General features: G+C 41.3%; 2 protein-coding genes across 7 annotated transcripts in view; both read right to left on the bottom strand.

Annotated features, from left to right (window-relative positions):
• The window catches only part of LOC135259742 (transmembrane protein 131-like), a 35,896-nt gene extending 35,680 nt beyond the window's left edge, over nt 1–216 (bottom strand). For all 5 annotated transcript variants that reach the window (XM_064344438.1, XM_064344443.1, XM_064344441.1 and 2 more), the window contains exon 1: nt 57–216. In XM_064344438.1, the coding sequence (XP_064200508.1) occupies nt 57–180 (124 nt within the window). In that variant the 5' untranslated portion in view covers nt 181–216. The remainder of the gene's footprint in view (nt 1–56) is intronic.
• A 3,031-nt stretch (nt 217–3,247) lies between these two features.
• Nucleotides 3,248–18,285, bottom strand: mnd1 (meiotic nuclear divisions 1 homolog (S. cerevisiae)). 2 transcript variants are annotated; one of them, XM_064344458.1, is made up of 8 exons: nt 18,127–18,284; nt 16,905–16,970; nt 14,549–14,606; nt 12,665–12,813; nt 10,312–10,386; nt 8,499–8,613; nt 5,823–5,867; nt 3,248–3,810 (listed from the first exon to the last, which is right to left on the bottom strand). In XM_064344458.1, exons 1-8 carry the CDS (start codon nt 18,127–18,129, stop codon nt 3,704–3,706), a joined length of 618 nt encoding a protein of 205 aa, XP_064200528.1. In that variant the 5' UTR covers nt 18,130–18,284; the 3' UTR covers nt 3,248–3,703. The 2 variants fall into 2 exon arrangements, with proteins under 2 accessions (XP_064200528.1, XP_064200529.1); XM_064344459.1 differs by lacking the exon at nt 8,499–8,613 and having other exon boundaries at nt 18,127–18,285.
• Nucleotides 18,286–18,975: the final 690 nt, after the last annotated feature.

Genomic DNA, 18,975 nt, shown 5'->3' with positions numbered 1-18,975 from the left:
ATTACAATATTTAGCTAGCAACACAGTTGCTTTCCCGCATATGTGTTCCTACTAACCTTGTGACTGTGCCCTTCCTTGACGGACGCAGGGCAAAAGAAGGTGCAAAATTCCAAATAGAAGATTTATCCATGTTTTCCTGTGGCGGTGGCTGCCTTGTTGGGTGTCCCTCAGCCCCGCCATGCTGCTCTGCTCCGCTTGCTTGTTATGCTGTGCGATCTGTCGTTCTTCCCCCTCCCTCTCTCTTACACGCCCTCCTCGCCCTCAGCAGTGTCGACAGCGTGACAACAGGCAAGTAGTTTACCCGCTATTGGCACGTGCATGTACAGTTGTCAAGAATACAGTATATCATCATTGAAGAATGAATGATTATGAGTAATGAATAATGAATTAATTAATTAAATGCAAAGGGACTCTCTCGTGCGATCCACCTATTCTGTGCCCCATTTACTTGAAATGTCATGAAACAGCTGACACAATTTCACAGTTTGGGCCAACCATTCTGTTTGCTTCTATAAAACTGAAATTTTCCAAATAAATAAATAAATTCAATGTTGTGTATTATTATTATTATTATTATTATTATTATTATTATTACAATAAACTGGGAGGCATATGTACACAGTCCTAGAAAACAGCATTGAGGGGGGTTGCAGTATTTGGGAATTCCTTTGTGTTTTTCTCATGAACTCTTGCCTTACACAACCATATGACTTTTGCTTTTCTGAAACAAACCACCATTTACAGGCACTTTGGAGATTCAAGCACTCTGCTAATGAGAGCAAATTTGCTTTCTGAAAAGATAATTGCCTCGCATCTTTATAATGCCATGGTTAATGTACTAGACAACACTAATCTAGCAATCCGATGCCTCTCATAATCCTTTAGTCAAGAACAGCTACAAGTGCATACACCCAGTTGGTAAACCCAGAAAATTAGAGTCTTGCATTGTCTTTTCCTTCTGCGTACAGTATTCGTAATGTACATCAAGCACATTTCCACTATGAACCACATACAGCAACAAGTAAAACAGGAACAGCAACTAATATACTGAGCAGTCTTAAGCTACAGAGCAATGGCATTTGCTGAAACTCGCAGTTTCCCATAGATCAAACCTGTCCTCTTAAAGGGAAAAAACAGGGGCTTAATTAGGGATTGATCTTTTTTTTTTTTTTGCAATAAATAATACAACTGAGCAGATCTTGTTCCCAGTCACATGCAATGAAGACGGTTTGGTACGAGTTAATTACAATACTCTGAGCAACTGCAAAATATTGATTTACAATGTGTGTTTTCGTAATTGTGCTTTAAGGCAACGACACAGCTACTTCAGCTGACAAGAAAACATTTCCATACAACGGACTCTAGTACATATTCAATATGTGATGCTATCTGTATTACGGAAAATCAATGTTCTTCCACATATCCTGACCTTTTTGTTTGTAAGTGGTGGTGAATTGATTTTCAGTAATTGTTTCTTCTTCCAGCGGTGTACATTTTGTAATGTGACCAACAGAGACAGTGTGTGCGCAGATTGCCCTTTCTGATACTTGTGTATACATATGCTAAAAATAAAACACTCTTACATTTCCTCGCGAGGTTACTTCCCTATGAATATTATTAAACTGCAGATGGGAAATATGAATGTGAAATTGAGGTTTCACACACCCACAGCCAAAGCAATGCACAGTTGTGACTAGTGGCTCACTGGTTGCCATGTAGAGGCTGGTTTCTATTCATTCATGTACAGTACAGGACTGCATGTAGTGCTTTTACAAACTGGAATGTTTGCCTTGGGCCTGTTATGAGCAGTGCAATGGCAACAAGACTCATTGAGACATTTGATTACATAAGGATCATTTGCACACAAGTACTATACCTTATGGTGGGTTGGCAATCGGTCTCCTTCCACAAACACCAAAACAAGTACACCCATGGAGGAAATGTCTTGTCAAAAGTCAATGGCTTTTAATTTTTAATATGTTCTGTTCCTGCAATCTGATGAAAACTCAGAAAACAATAGTGGCTCCTATGGTGGATCAAGCACCTGTACGGTTTATGGTTTCCCAGTCGTGGTGCAACTTTGGTTAATCATGGCGCACAATAACACCACCCTGTAGCATTCTCCTGTCAAAGACCTGAGGGTAATTGCCTTTGAACCTAGTCAGCATTTGGATGGAAGACCTTGGAAAGGTCGGGTTTCAGGTGGCCAGTGGGGTGGCACTCCATCTTCTGAACCAAGTAAGTCCAATGCGCCAGAACAAGGACAGAGGGGCTGTGTCATCCTTTGGATAAGCTGTTAAACCAAGGCCCTGACATTAACGATCCTGAGGTGCTTCAGTGTGGTATTGAACCTTGTATTCTTTTCAAATTCTAAAATGAATAATTTCTGTTTTGTGACAGAATTTCTTAAAGCAAGTAGGGTGAACTGGATAGTTTCATTTCTCATTTCTTCATAACGGAAGACTCAAAGTGGAAGCCCCCTTATTAAGTAAATGAGTAACAGATTACAAATACCTATCTTAAAGGGATAGTAATAGACTTTATCAAACTCCAAAAGCCACACAGTACTCTGGCTAAAATCTATAATGTATAGACCAGTGGACTGCAACCCTGGTCCTGGGGAAGCACAGGGTCTGCTGGTTTTTGTTTTCACCTTAAAATCAGCACCCAAGAGAGACCCAAGACACCAGGTGAGTTGAGTTAACTGTGTAATCAACTGCTCTAATTGATTCATGAAGTGCAGAGTCACTATGAAAACCAGTGGACCCTGTAGCTCTCCAGGACCAGGGTTGGAGACCACTGGTATAGACTATATGGTCCAGCTTGGTTTGTGGGGACTGCCTTTACTGACTAAACCACTTAGGAGTGCCCCAGTCAGTTTTTAAATCACCCTAGACTAAATGCATGTACTTTTTGCATCACATATGCAGGATGATCTTACAGAAGGAAAAGCTAGTCTTTAGAACACACCCACTTTTCATAGAGGTATAATTACTAAATACCATATCATGACAAAATTATCCTTTCATATGCAATTAAATGCATATATTACACAATGTGTATTATATTTTCATTATACAATACATGCACGTATTACAAACACAAATCTATAATTGATACAAAAAAATATTTCTCATGAGATCATTTTCAAATTTGAACATTTATAAGGACATGCACCAAGGAGGATAGACTATGTAAATAATTGTTTTAAACAAACACTGTAAATACAAATACATGACACTACCCATTACTTCAGCTTTTTATTTTACAATATTTAAACTTTGCGAAGCACTGCGCTCACAGTCTTACAGTATGTACATTCCAAGTGAAGCACTGTTCCCCTATCCTTGTAAAGATCTCAGTTACAGCAGCTCTTGCGTCATTCAGTGGAAAAACCTTCTCCTTTACCATCCAGTCAGGAGCATATCAGTGCATCTCTGGGATGTTCATGTGGTCGTCATAGACCCATTCACCCCCCACAGGCCTCTTAAGGTGGTATATATTTTTAAATCAACAAATAAAAATAAAATTCAAATTTGTAGGTGATTAGAATTGGGTCTGATGGGGAAAACACTCTCAAACTGCAGAATTTTTTTTAATGAACTATATACAGTTTCTATACATTGTCAAATAAATAAAACACACAGTCCTTTGTATGTACTTATGTTGTGTAGTGTGCATCCCAGGAAGGGAGGGGAATCTGTTAGTCCATGTAGTCGAACTCTTCTGGTATTCCAAAGGCTTTGTTAATGCGGCTGTCCTCAAACCCAAACTTCCTCTTGGCCCAGGATTTCATGGCAAAAACATTGTCTGCAAAAAAGACAAAAAGACCGTGCCCGACAAGATGGAAACTGTACACAATGCCTAATGTGCCTAAACTGAGTATCTTGAGAGCTGAAGTGAGAATGTTTTATGGATGCTGTGAAAGAACATCCAAATTATCACCCCTACCCCCCACGGCTTTATGGAGCTGAAGTGTGAAACTAGTGAAAACACAAAAATACCTTCGGGGAGTTATGCTTTCACTCACACTTACTGTTCCCTCATCCAATACCTGATTTTCCAGCTTTTGGGGCAGGATTTTTATAGAAAAATATGACTGTTATGGAAATACACGTGGGATTGTACTTCGGGTTTGTCAGATGGCACTTCTCCATGAAGCTAAACAGTGGAAAACCTAGAGGTTAGGGAGGAGGGCCTTTAATCACATGCAACACTGTGTTTTTGAGGGTACTCATCTGTACAGTACGTATACTGTATGCTGGATTATGTTGTTTAGTTATACTTTGACACTTAAATGGTGACAAAGTCATACTGAGAGCTTTGTTTATAAGGCAGCCTAATCGAGCCAAGTTCTGAGTTCTGCTGGAAATCATTTTTTTTTATAGTTATGTCTCGAGGCCTATAACCTACGTACGCTATATAAAGAGCTTCAACAGAAAACACATTGTACCAGGCTTCACGTAGTTATCTGGACAATGTTGCAAGCTTTCTCTTTTATTCAATTTTGTCTTGGTACACTGCTGTAGTAGTACACTTTGTATTCTTTTGAGAACAAACAAAAAAAGTCACTTGCTTTTAGTGCTCCAATCCAGAGCAAATATAATGAATTCAGATCTAATGGCTGAGTATATGGATACTCAGTTAATTCCAAATTGTAGCATCCACTTCACTGCTACAATGCACAGTATCATTTCAAACTGTACCTGAGGTAGCAACTAATCCAGATAGCATATAGTTTGCAAAAAGCTTCTTGTAATTACACTCATTTACTGACTTTGGCCTAAATGGAGGTTTGTGGGCTCTATGTAAAGAGACACTGAAGATTAAGTAGTTATCTGCTGGGACAAGACAGCTGAAAGATTCAGACAAACACTACCCATGCTAAACACCTACTCCACAAACAACACGAGTCATGCTGTGCAATATGCTGTTATGAAACTATTACATAAATGCATTTTCTGCATTAAGGTGGCTACTGCCGTGAGGTTTGTTTTACGCTGTTTGTTTGTTAGTCATGCGCTGTGAAGTGCTCTGTGGCACTGTACTGCATAAAATCTGACCGATTGACTGCGCTACCACACTGTTCATTTCCATAGCGCAATACCGAGCGCAATTCCGAGCACTGAGCAGATCACACAATCAGCAACTGCCCGCCACGTGACAGGGGTCAATTCCGCACTGGGGCGAGGTGAAGAGGTTGTTTCTGCTTTCATAGATTTTCTCATCTCTCCCATGGCAGAACCTATCTATCAAGCTGTCCTCAAGTGTATGTCTGCTGGAAGTCCTTTAAACTGAACTGGGGGGGGGGGCAGTTGGAGGAAAAGAAAATGTCTGATGTCTTCCTGGATAAAATGGAATGTTCCACAATGACTGTAAACATAAGCTGTATTTAAACTGTCGCTGTGGAGCACAATATGTTAATGTCACCGTGCAATGACTGTGTGGTTCACATCCGGCTCAGTAATTACAATAATAAGCAGTCAAATGAAAACAAAAATGACTGCAGGAGGTTGCTATGTGACATTCCCCCTGTGTCAATGCTATCTGAGAGTGGCACTGTCTCGCTGTTCGCAATATAAAACATAAATAGCTTTATAGAATTTATTTTTTAAATGTTATTTTATGCAGCGCATTAGGATTACTAAAAAACAGACTCCTTCGTTTCTCTGATGGTTTCAGTGGACAGATACGTCAAATTAGTTATCTCTTCAGAATCCTTCTCACCATTTCTCACATGGTTTGACGAAATTCAGACTTTAAAATGGGATGGACAGAAATGTACAGCAGCAAAAAACAGCAGCTATGAATGATGGGCTCACCTGTCCACCGGTTGACGGCTTCTTTGGCAGTTCCACTGGACTTCCCTGCGTGACAGAGGGGAATAGCATGTAAGACAGTGTGAGGATATAAAAATGAGGGACGACATTACTAAAGTTAGCACTTACAGGTGACAAACAATGGTGGCTAATGAACTTTGACATTAAGCAATATATAAACTTCACCAAGTGAACTGAACAAGACTGCACTGCTTATGGGTTTTGGCGTTCAGGGGATTAAGTCTTGTATCAGTGCTAAATGATGGCTAGTTTAGGTTTATTGGAGAAACTATACAAACTGCCTTTGCTTCAGGCTGATCGTTTATTGAAACCAGAATAACAGGGCTGCAAAAATTCTCACATTAAGGTATTAATTATCCATTCACATCAAAAAAGGAACTGTCTTTGTAATTGCCCTAGATAATCGCACTTGGGCACAATGTCATCATAAATCTGCCATTCATTGTTACCATACAATTTAAATAACTGAAAAGAAAACTTGGCTTCTGGTAATAAGGTTAGGTACTGAACTGAAAAGTAGTTAAGTTTTTTATGTAAAGGCTGTAACACTGTGGTTGCCTTGCATTTATAAGCTCTTCAGAATCCAGCTCTAAATAACACTGTAAAATGTGAATGTAATTTTGCCAAATGAATTGCGTGGTCTCAACTTAAGAATGGATTAACTCATTACTACTCAATTAAAGGGAGTTTCATTTTAACTTTAAACTTAGACCAGAGAAGATCCAAAGATTAAGTTGTCCTAATAAAACAGTTCATGCCAATCAGTTTCCTAAATCTACTTGAGTAAGCACACAGCTTTTTGTTTTACTGAAAACATTCCCACTGGATTAGTTCTCACCGATATGCCAGCAAAGTTTAGAGATTTGGCTAAAACTGAAGCAATTTTTTTCTTGCCTGGGGTTAAACTGTTCCTACACTAAAACTGACAGGTAAATGTAAAAAAATGTCACCCTTACCCCACTACATTCTAATTAACTGAGAGCAAGGAAAGTGGGATAGAGAGAAGGCCTGACAGACTAATGACAACTCATGTCTCTGACATCTGTAGGGCGATAGGGCATAACTCTAAGATTGCACAAAGACTATTCACAGTGGCTGTCGAAGATCAAAGCTCATCTCTCACTCAGAACGTAATTGAAAAGGATTCAAACATCTCAAGATCCCAATGGCAGAAGATGCAGGTTTCACAAGGTGAAGAATTTTGAATTCTAGTAGGTTCCTAGCACTCTTATACCAATGTATTTTTACTTCCCACAGAAATAGACAAAGTCCAATCTAATAACAGGTTAGTATCCAGAGGCTTCAAGGCTGGTTGACGAGAAGCACCGTTTACTCTTGTCTACCTTTCACTGCAGTCTAGGGATGCAGCTAGAGGCATGCAAATCGATCAAATAGCTTGGGACTGAGCAGACCTTACTGATGAATCGCAAATCATGGAGACCGCGACCACTCACACACGAGTGTTTCACAAGAGAACAACCAGCATGGCTAATATTAGCCTCAACCATAATTACCTTGGTATCCTCCCACATTCAGACATCACACGTACTCATCTTTTGTCAGTGGAGAGCCAAGCAGTGCACGGAACTGTTGGAAAACAGACTTGGAACCAGACAGTCCGAAGTTCTACTTGCTGGTGGCATATGGCCGAGAGCCGTTCAGCCGATTTGTTGCGTAAGCGACCTTGGGTAAGGACACCCGCTAAGTGAATGAATAATTATTCTGCAGGCCAATGGGCGGTTCTGCGCCTGATATATTGCACTTACTCCAGACCTCCTCGGATTACGTATCCATCAGCATGATTGCCAGCGAACGTTATGCATATTCAGGGCGCCCTTTGTAAACTGGGAGGGGGAGGTTCGTCCACACCAGAAAAGGCTTTCAGATTCTTTATGGTAATCAATCGTCCATCGACTATATACTGAAACATTTTTTTGAGTCCATCAGAAAAAAAGATCCTTGGGCTAGAATGTCTGTCAATCTACAGAAACATATCACACCCAAAACATGCAAAGAATCCACATCCTTCAAGCCATAGGCTGGGTGTATCGTTTCACATTTATGAACAACAATAATAAAAACCCTACAGTGGAATCTGAGGACCCACAAGTCCAATGTAAGTTGTGCCTGAAACATCTGATGGAGGGATTACAGCAGAGACAGTCGGGGCTATCAGATGTCAAGGCATCTGTTAGGGTTAAGACACCACAGGGTTATCCCTTTATACCCGACGACAGTGTCGTCATCATAGATACCGATGAAAGGAAGATACATATGCAAACACAAGGCAGACTCAAGGTCGACTGAGTATTGACAGGGTATTCTCAGGGCTTGTCTTACATGCAGCCAATACAGTATGTGGACCCTTTAATATAGGAATGCATGCAAATAACTGAGAAGTGTAAAATGAAATATGTCATTTTTTAGCCTTATCCTTACGCATTTCCATGGTTACCTACAGACTGTAATATAATCATATAAAGTCTTGTGTGAGTGTTTGTACACTTTTCAAAGTGCATTTAAATCTGTAGCTCCACCCAGTGACAATCCTCAGGCTGCTCTCTAAAGGGGCCCAAAGCCAGCGACATCAGTTCCATGTGTGGAGCACAGACCGCGGATTTGGCTCGGGCGCGTCCCGTCAGCAGAGCCGGTACTCACGGATCTCCTCCAGCACCTCCGGGTCGCACTCCCTGTACCTGTCCACCTCGGCCTTCAGCTGGGCCCTCTGCTCCCTCAGGGACCGGAGCTCCTTCAGCAGGGCGGCCCTCTCCTCCTGCGGGAGAGCGGGTCTTTGGAGCGTTAAGCGAAAAGGGGGGGCCTGTTTCCGCTGGAGAGCTAACGTCCGCCGTACGTCAGCTGAGTCAGCGGCCAGGGTGAGAGAGCTTTGAGTTCTATCTGGATCACCGTCACACCACAGCACAGCAGGGTCTGTCATAATCATAGTGAGTCAAGACCAGTCATTAACCATTAGAAGCCAAATAACACAACGTGTCCAAAAGCCCTCCCTTTAATCTGTTCTGAACATGGAAATTTTTATTTATTTTTCTGTTATTCAGGAGAGACTTGTGTGACTCTCAAATATGTCAAACAGACCGCTAGAAAACCACGCCTACATTTTGCTGAATATCAGTGGTTTCATCACCAGCAGTAGTATGTACCAAAAACACAAGCAGAGCGCCGATAAGCGTTTCACTGGAGCATTATACTTCAGAAACGAGCCTCCAAAAAAACCCTTATCACTAAGAAAGGCAGTTCAAGCCATACTTCATTCTATTGAGGAAGATGACGTCGAGGACGGTGTAAATCCGATGCGAATACCGCTATTCTAACAGGTTACGCGTTTTCACAGGTATAAACATCCTCCCATAAGAAACTATTGTTCTTCTATGCTCGATACATTATCCACTGCTCTACACCATCTCCCAGCTGATGAAACGCAAACAAACGTCATTATACCGCCAGCAACAAAAGAAAAGGAAAAACAATAAGGAAAATGGTGACTCACAAACACACGCCTGACACTTACAGAAAATAAATCAATGCGCATTGCTGGATCCAAACACCGGCACTGGCTTTGATGGCACGGATCAAAACAAGCGATGCCTCGCAAAGCGTTTCGATTTGAAGAAAGCCTTGTTCGTGCGGCTCTCTCCTGTTCGCCAAAGAACCGCTCGAGTTACCAGGAAAGCCCGCAAAGAAAGGGCCTTCGAATTTGGCAAGAAGCTCAATTTTTGCTCAAGTTACGTGGCTGCGTTCGTCGGCCAAAAAAAACAACGCTGGAAAAAACGGTTACAGCACATGTACTTCAGTTTCACCATCTTTATTGTGCAAGCCATTGTTTTCAAATTCAAGTTTTTTGAATTTATTACCACTCCCACTTATTGCCATTTTCCCCCCTTGTTTTTAAAAAAATTATTTATTTTTTATAAAGTCTGTCACTACTTTGCTTAGGAGTCCTTGGAGAAGACGCAGAGCGATTGTGACTGTGAAGAGAAAGGCACAGAAAGTCCCAGTCACATTCCCCATGAGCCTGACTGAGCACAGCAGGAGAAACACTCATCCATCATGCTGCCAGTCCCACATTAAATCCTCATATCCAATGCTCACATCTTTCATGGCACTTACAGCGCAAGAAAACTGTCCCCTCGTCAACTATTAAAAAGAAATCCTTGGGCACTTGCAGCTCCTCGGAAAGGAAACGACTAGCGTGGAGGAACAAGGGCAATTACTTTCCGGCGATTCCTACAGGAAAACGACACTCGTTTTCAAGAAATCCTCGCTTGTACGTGGAGAAAAAGAACCTCTTCTGAAACATACACAAAGCTTTTTACAATAAACCAGCTGACCATCTATAATACAATACCGAAACCAAAAGTCTTCAAATTACTGTTCCATCTGAAAATAGATATTTGTGTGTTTAGCAAATTTGTGTGAGTGTGCGTAAAAAAAAAAAGAAAAATTAAGAACTTACTGTATCTTGACGTCCCACTTTAGCCTTTTCAACAGCCTGCTGTAAAGTTGCTTTGCGTTTCTTGGCTTCAGACAGCTGCAATATCGTAAAAAAAAAGGAATGTTAGACCAAATAACTGCAGGGCATTCCAGTATTCATTAAAAACACCTTTAATCCGCAGTTTCACTGCAGCGTCAATGACGCATCCAAGAGCGAGACACTGGCACTGCCGGTGTGTTTTGGCGAGCCTGAAAGGCCAGTTTTGTCATCGTGTTCTCATGAGATAAAACACATGGTGCCCGGGGCTTGCCAGTCATCGGAAAGGAGGAATACGATTTGGGATTAAAAAGTTTTTAAAAGGGCAGTTTTCCTGATGTTCATGCAACTCAGGCCAATCCCACAGAAGATGGAGTTCCCACAATGTGTGCACGCTCAATGCCGTAATTCAGAGAAGATCCCTAGTGAAACTTAAGAAAGATGATTACCAGTGTGTACATTGGACAGGGTGTACACTGCCTCGGGCATAATCTACACAGCAAGGCCAAACAAACCTTGTTTCAGATTCCTTGATTTTAATCAGCAGTCTAAGTCTATTGTTCAACACAGAAGCCTAGTCAAAAGATTGTTGCATATTTTCTGGGGAAATTTTTATCCTGTTTATCAGATAAAAAACAGTTATGGATTTTTATTTTTTAAATGGAACTGGATGTTATGGAACTGGACGTGCCACAACCTGTATAAGGATATCTTCCATGCTAATAAAATGTATACAGGAATTTGAACATTTCCTCTTTTCTAATCTTTCCTCATTACTTATAAGACTGTGACTTGTGAGTTTCAACAATGAAATTCCACATACACATTTGACTAAAAAAAAAATTAATAAAAAGTTTTTAAATTGTCCTACATCCTCACTACAGTACAAATGAAATGGTACGCACAATATCTGCAGATATAAGAATTACTGGAAGCAAAACAAGCTAAAAGAAAGCGAAACAATCTTTCTCTGCAACTTCCTGTTAGCTGAATTTCTGTAAAATACAATCTCCCGAAGCACATTTCGTGCTCTTGTACTGATATCAATGGAAAAAACCTGCATTGTGCAATAACTCATATTACATCCAGAACATGCAAACACACACGCTTATTAGACTACGCAACTTACTCAACATCAGTTTTAAAAATAGTTTCATCTCTCCTCACCGACCGATTTCCCCAAATGATGTAATTTGTGAGAAACACACTTAATTCACAGAACAAGACCCAGGCTGCCTCAAAATTGTGCAGTAATTTATCTGTATTGCACAAAACATTGTGGAAACATGGACAAAAGAGAAAACAGTTTTTTCAGTGAGGCTGCCTGTGAGTTGGCAGGTTTAGGCTGCTACAGTTTTCTACCCGAATGAACATTTTCACAGGAAACAGCTGATAAAATCTCAATTCTGGGCTGGTTGCACAGACAGAGAATCATGTGCAAGACAGTGACAATGAAAGTGGGTTACAGTGGAAGTTCATGAGATAGATAACTGTTGGCTAGCCACCTCGCCTTAAAGCTGTTTACACTTCCTGCACGTGAAAGAACTCACGATGAAGAAATTCTGAACAAAGAACAATACATTTAGCATTTGAATAAAAGCCCCCATCTCTCTCCTGGTCCATGAAGACTGATCACGTGCACTTACAGATAGTGCACCCCACCTAACAGAGCACTACAAAGCACAGCGCAACTTCCTGTTTTGTTTAAACTGGTCATGCACGGACATAGTCTGCACCACCTGTCACCCCTAAAAGCTATTGTTCCTATTAGTATGGGTAGTCAATGTAGGAAAGGAAGTGTGTTAGCATCAGTACACTCCCCAAAAGGAAGTTTCTCACATGGACTTGCTGTTGAGACAAAGTGAAACAGGAAGTAAAAGGAACAAGTTTTTTTGGGTAGGCTACATTGAAGAATACCAAAAAAGGCATTCGCTACCGTACACACTGACACTGAATGGGAGGTGGACCTCTGGCTTCACAAAACCTCCATTAATCGCGTAACCGTTTCTCTTCTTATGTTTTTTCCCTTTTTCCGCCCAAACTGGAACGCACACTCATGCGCACACCGGACCGTTCATCGCGACCTCCGCCATCGCTTTTGGGAGAGCGTAGACGAGCATGCGCTCCCCTCCGAGGCCCACCGTACCAGCCACCGCTTCTCCCTGCACCGCGGTTCCCAAGTCCGGTTCGAGCGGACACAAGTCAGAGGAGGACTCCTTGTAGGCGGCCTCGCAAGGGCCACCGGTGCGGGGCAAGGCGCTGCAATCCTAGCCAAACTAAGCCGTCCCCCATCCCCGGGCATAGCCAGGGCTGGTTCTGCGCAGGCCCGCGGTGGTACCTGCTTCTCCAGCTCCTCCAGCCTGCGCTTCCGGCCGTGGAGGGCCTTGCTGGGGAAGGCCCAGTAGTAGTTAGACGTGCCGACCCTCTCGCAGTCCACCATGTTGTCGTCCACCAGGCTCTGCAGCACCTCCTTCACCGACATGGGGGCTGTGCAAAAGAGGAACAGAGCAGTTAAGCTCCCACACCCCCGTCCACTATCAATGCAGAACATACATCGCAGTCTTCACATGTTGAATGCAAGCGCAATAACCTGGTGAATGTTTGCCATATTTCCAAAACTGTAAAATACAAACTCCAATACTGTACCATATTCCCTTTATTCCAAGTGAAATACTGAAGATGCATATAAAAATATGGTGTGTGCATGTAGACGTGTGCGATTAGTAAGAGTCACAGACAGTACTCTCAAGTGCTGACCAATCCAACGGTTTTTTTACCCCCTGAATTCCGGTGTTTGAGAGCATCCTGCAAACGTCTACTCAACTTCAAATACCCTATGCACTCAAACTTATCAAGCAGCAAGCATATCGAGGACAACCAATTAGTTCCTTGCTTGCTGCCTCAGGATTGCTTCCAATTGCAATCCTGAGCCCTGAGTAACAACAAAAACCCGGCTCATAGATCTGACCCGATATAGCCTAGCTCTCAGAGACCTAACCACCGCGTATGACGCAGTGAGGCGGACAGACCACGAGCCCCGGTATTGGTACCGAACCCTGTATTTACTGACAGACTGGTGGTTCGGGTCTCTCTTAAAACAGTATCAATTGTTTGTTGTACGCGGTGTTGAGCAAAGAGGAAGCAAAACCACAGGGAGAAGATGACAGTGTGCTTATCTGTCTGCCATATCACTCTCTCGGAAGCCATCTCCCCCCCCCCCCACGTTGCCACACGGTGCTGTTGACAGACCACCTGTGCCGCTTTCACGTTATAGATTACGGTTCTAAACAGTTGTGACAGATGGCCTATCAGCGGATTCTCTGCATTCAAGATCACGCGCTCCAACTAAAAATGAACGCCAAATAATGATCTTTAACATCTGTGCATCGATCCCATATGAAACAAAACAAACAGCATTTAAAGCAGTTGCACTGGGTAATTAAAGCAAAGCCTATAAAGAAGGCATCGTGCTAAGATTAACTGCATGTTACCAGCGAGGAAATTTGGAACACAAAAAAAATAATGAAATAATGAACCTACGCTGTGAATGCATTATAAACACGTGAACCTAGGAGATGCATGCATTGTAAATATGTTAACCTCAGACATTAACGCATTTTAAAAATGCATTGTACACCAACGCGTAATAGATATGAGCATCTACAACAAGAATCCGTAACAAAAATAAGAACACAAATGCGCAAAAACATTTAAAAACTATAATAGGCCACACCAGGTGATGAATCATAGCCTTGTGCAATGTTGTCAGAATGTGAGTTTTATAATGTAGAAGGAACTGTCTGAGAAGACACAGGTGGTGTTTGCGTGTGCTGCCACCAATGGAAGAGCGCCTTAACATCTGAATAAAATCAGAGGTGTCTCTTAACAATAGTGTTGCAGCTGTCCTCCAGGTCCACTCACAGCAAGAGCAAAGGCCTTATACCCCCAGAACCGATGGAAACGTCCCTCTTACCTGCATAAAACAGGACTCCACACTGCTGTCTGTGAACACGTTGTACCATAATTTAGGTCCATTGCCTGCTGTTAGCAAATCTCGGTCTTCTGTTCTAGTCTTTATCAACACGGAGGTTATTTCACTCCGCTCTGTAATATGGACATAATGAACGACGTGTGTAAAATGTGCAGTGCGTGTTTGTGTGTGCAAACAAGTCTGACAGAGGGCATCCGTGTCAAAACAAGGTCACTACATTTCAGTACTCACTGATTCCTTTGGTCTTCGGAGCGATCTTCTCAATATCCTTTAGCTGAAACACATCTTTCTGAATGGAAACAACAGCAATGAAAACACTTTCAGAATTACTGCTACGCATTCAAGTGCAAGTAAATCATACATATCTAAGATCAGTAAAAAAAAAGTAAAAGGAAAAAGGAAATCTGAAATAAGACAACGGCCTGGAAACAATCAACATCTTCCTGTAATTTAGTCAAATGCAAGTGTTATTTTTCCTCTTCTTTACAGTTTGGAATGACTGGCTAAGTATTCGCAAACTTTTGCCTCAGAATTAAATTCCTATTACGTTGCTTTGTATTAAATGAAGTAACGATGTGGCGATGGTAAATACATTTCTGAACCTTTACTTGAAGGCATTTAAAAATACTTTCTTCATATCCAACCACAGTTCATAAAATATGCTTTCTTAAATGAGTTAACCCAACATATTTTGTTGGTACAATCTACGGCTTTGCAGAAAAATAACAATATTTTACTAGCAGTAATTTAGTTCCAATGGTGTCCTATAAGGAACAAAATTACTGCTGGTAAAATATTGACATTTTTCTGCAACCCTAACAAAGCACACCTCATTCAAGAGCTAGAGATCTCATAGAGCTGCTAAGTAGTATAATCAGCTGCGCCAAATTAGTGTTGAAATGAAAACCTACAGGACGGTAGATCGCCAGGAACAGGGTTGGTTACCACTGGCATCGGACAAACAGTGAGTATGACCTATTTATATGCAAAATCCAGCTTTAACCTGCCATGTAATTGCAATGCAAAAGGTTTATTTTGGTGAGACAGTCGTTCCACTGCTCGGTGAGTGAAGACAGAAGAGGTTTCACGGCCCATGTCCTAACCGAAATTAAGAGTCAGCAGACCTTCTCAGGGCGGCAATGACGACAAACCGCGAGTCGCAGCCAAGCCGTGTTATTTAGGTCATATCACTGTTACATGCCCGCAATTAAAATCCCACCCACACCCCCTTCATCCCCCACCATTCACACTGCAGCTGAGAACCACGACAAATTATTCCACCCACGGGCCGGGGGGCTGGGAGGAAATGAGCATTTGCAATAAAAACCCCCCACCCCACCGTCATAATGCAAGCATCCTTCACGCGCTAGACAATTCCCAGCATCCACGGCTTCTGTTCAAGACCAGCTCTGAAGCTTGTGAAGTTTTTGCGGCGAGACAAAATAGCCTTTCTATGCCATAGAAAAGTGTAATTATCTGCACAGATTGTTTATGAGCGAGTCGGTCTGTCGTTGTTCACACAGCAACGGGCTCTAAACGCCACCTGCTGGTTCACGGCGGCGTTGAATAATTAGCTCCATAGCACTGGGAACCTGGCCTCATGCTAACCAGGGTAAGGTGGAGTTAAAGTTGGCTGGCAAAAGAGACAACAAATGAATAAATAAAAGACAAATGCTCTTTTTTGGGGCCCAAATTTAGCTGAAGTTCAGTCATTCAAATGACACAAAGACAAAGCAACAAATTAATTTTATGCTCACAGCACAAAGATGAAGTAACCGTGTAAGAATGATAGAGTACAAAAAGAATAATTCCGTGTCTGGTACTGAAAGAAAATTTTACAGCCAAAAATTCTGTTTGATTCTTTTTTTTTTAGTTCAGTAGATACAGGGTAGATACGTGAATTACCCATGGGTAATTCATTTGTCTGAAGCCCTGGTGAGAATTATTGTTCTTGACTGCTTTATTAGATTTCATTAGGATCACTCCTTTGAAATAACACTGCAGTAAGGGAATATAAATCACAAATATCACACTGCTCTGCATTCAAAAGAGTAGACTGCCCTACCATAGAACTTGAGCCAGAAAACTGTGGTGCCATTTTATGAAGCAGGATGACCCAGTAAGCTGGATAACTGCACTGAGTAAAACACGGAAACCTGCCCAAGTCTGGAACATGGACTGAAGTACATGGTTTTACTAGTACTATTTAGTGCAGTTATCCAGCTAACTCAGTAATCCTGCTTCATGGAATGCCCTCCAGGACACCGCTTTTTCAGAGTACTGCCTTTCACTCAGTTTCACTGAATACATTACACAGATCAGCAGTGACCCCATCAGGTAGGTCTCCCTATTACAGTGAACAATTAAGGCAGATTCAAGCTGCCTACAAATAGGCTTATTGCTCCCATGTCGTTATAAATCATTTAATCAAAAACGCTGTGAATAAATCACTGAGAAATTATACATAACCAATACGTAAATTTTGAGAACTTAAAAAAGCAAGAGTTCAACAGACACATCAGCTGTGAAACAGCTGGCCACAGTAACACAGCTGGTCACAGTAACACAGCTTAGGGTGACTACTCACCGTCTCAAAGAATATGTCCATCATGCGACTGCGCTTTTCCTCAAGACTCAGACCTTTCTTCTTTGACTGCAAAAAACAGCAAACAATTACAACATAAAGGTCAGGTGACCACCTCAACTGCCCCCTCCCAACCATTTTATGTTACAAAAAAAAAAACGTTAAAAGGCCAAAGAAATTCTAACTTAGTACAATGGAATGTCTTGTAAATGTAGAAAAATCTTCATTTCTGTGACCTGGACATTAAAAGCATGTCATCCATACAGCAAACGTCAAATCCTTTGATTTTAGAAAGGACAGCCACGGCCAGCATGCCTAAAACTGGAATTTGCAAAGATCCCATATGCAATGTTTATGTTCTATCATTTTAACATGGCACATTGCAAAATATACGACGGCAATGGCACAGTACTGTAACAAGGTCATTACTTTTGGTTTTACGATACTCTTGGTTACTAGTATTGGAGACCCTCATGACATGAATACTGGAGGGTCATGTGGAAAGCACTGTTGCTAGTTACTATCTACTTTGTGTAGATATATTAGAATAAAGTTTTCACTAAATGCAACGGCAAAATCAAAACTCACCCTGCAGCAGAAATGCAATAGTTGCGAGATGTAGGCAAGTTCTTGCCTTTTGTTTTCTTAATCTTTTTTACAATATTTAACGCTATATCAGCCTATGTAGGTCACTAACTAGCAACATATATTTAATCAAACATCACTGATCAACCATTAAAAGTGTAATCGGTCGTGTGACCATCGCAAATAAAGAAATAGATATGGGAAACATATTTGTTTATACCTGCCTCCAGTCAATATTTACAAATGTCAACAAAGATTGCATGCTGCAATCGTTGACTTGTACACAGCTAATTACATGACTTTACGGATTAGCTACCTAGCTAACTAACGGAAGTAAGCCACAAATGTTGCCTGAAGTTACACATTGTCATTATGCACTATCCAGTGATATAGATTCAGCAAACTATTTGGATACAGCTAGCTATTAAATCGTATTTTTGGTTTCATCTATGTCGTATATATTTTTTAAGTTCTCGTTAGGTGCTCGCTCATTTAGCCAGCTTGTTAGCACTTACCTAGATCTAGCTCAGAACATCTTAAAGTTAGCTAATCATGTTCGCGTCCGTGCAAGCTAGTTTTAACATTAGTTACATGGTTAGTACCTATACAACAATCACAAGTCGGATCTGGGATGACTTACCATAATGTACTTTGATGTTTATCGCTTAAAAATAACTGAAGGTTTCCCTTGACGTTAGAATGCACAAGCACCCTTGATTTACCCGCGTCGCTTAGGTAGGCGGCTCCTATGCTCTGACGCAATCGAAAACTTCCTTTCAGTGGACTCAGTACGCCCTCTGCCATAATAACACAGTACATGCACTCGTCCAGGGGTTCCCAAACGCGGTCTTGGGGCCTTTCTGTGTATGCCACAATATCAGCATGGGGAATGAAATACAATTTCTGACATAATAGAGCTTAAGAAGATAAACAATCCTTCTACTAGACACGAAACACCTAATTAAGAAACTATAGCAGCTTGTTAAAATTATGGGATTGCAATTGTGGTTGGAAAGAAAACCAGCATGCATAGAGGGACCCTAAGACTGAGTTTGCAAACCACAGCACTTGTCTGTAATCAAAGTTTTTGGCAGAATAGGCTTCAGTACATCGACACTTGGTGTGTATAATGACAAATGCTAAATAACTCACGTTTGCGGCTTTATGGTGTAGCTGATAAAGTTTTTTTTCTGTGTATGGTGATTAAGCAGCATAAAAACAAAGGTAGGCTAAAAGCTAAATATCCAAAGTAAATCGGTTGTAAAAATCTGTTGTTATTTCTGTAGGAAGCCCAGCGACAAACCCTTGAAGGTGTAAATGACCAGTTACCCTAAAAAACCTGTCATTCTAAAGTTAGCAGTTAATGTAGTTGTCCTTCTGTCATGATGTGTAGGCTAAGTAGTATTATGTAAATAATCATATATAATTAAGATGACATTTGTTGTTATTCAGTGAAGAAATAGAGCTTGAAATGAAACAAACAGGCTAC

Source organism: Anguilla rostrata, chromosome 7 (genome assembly GCF_018555375.3).
Source record: "Anguilla rostrata isolate EN2019 chromosome 7, ASM1855537v3, whole genome shotgun sequence".
Classification (NCBI taxonomy): domain Eukaryota; kingdom Metazoa; phylum Chordata; class Actinopteri; order Anguilliformes; family Anguillidae; genus Anguilla; species Anguilla rostrata.
The sequence above is the reverse complement of the archived record's forward strand: the minus strand, read 5'-3'. Positions and strand labels throughout refer to the sequence as shown.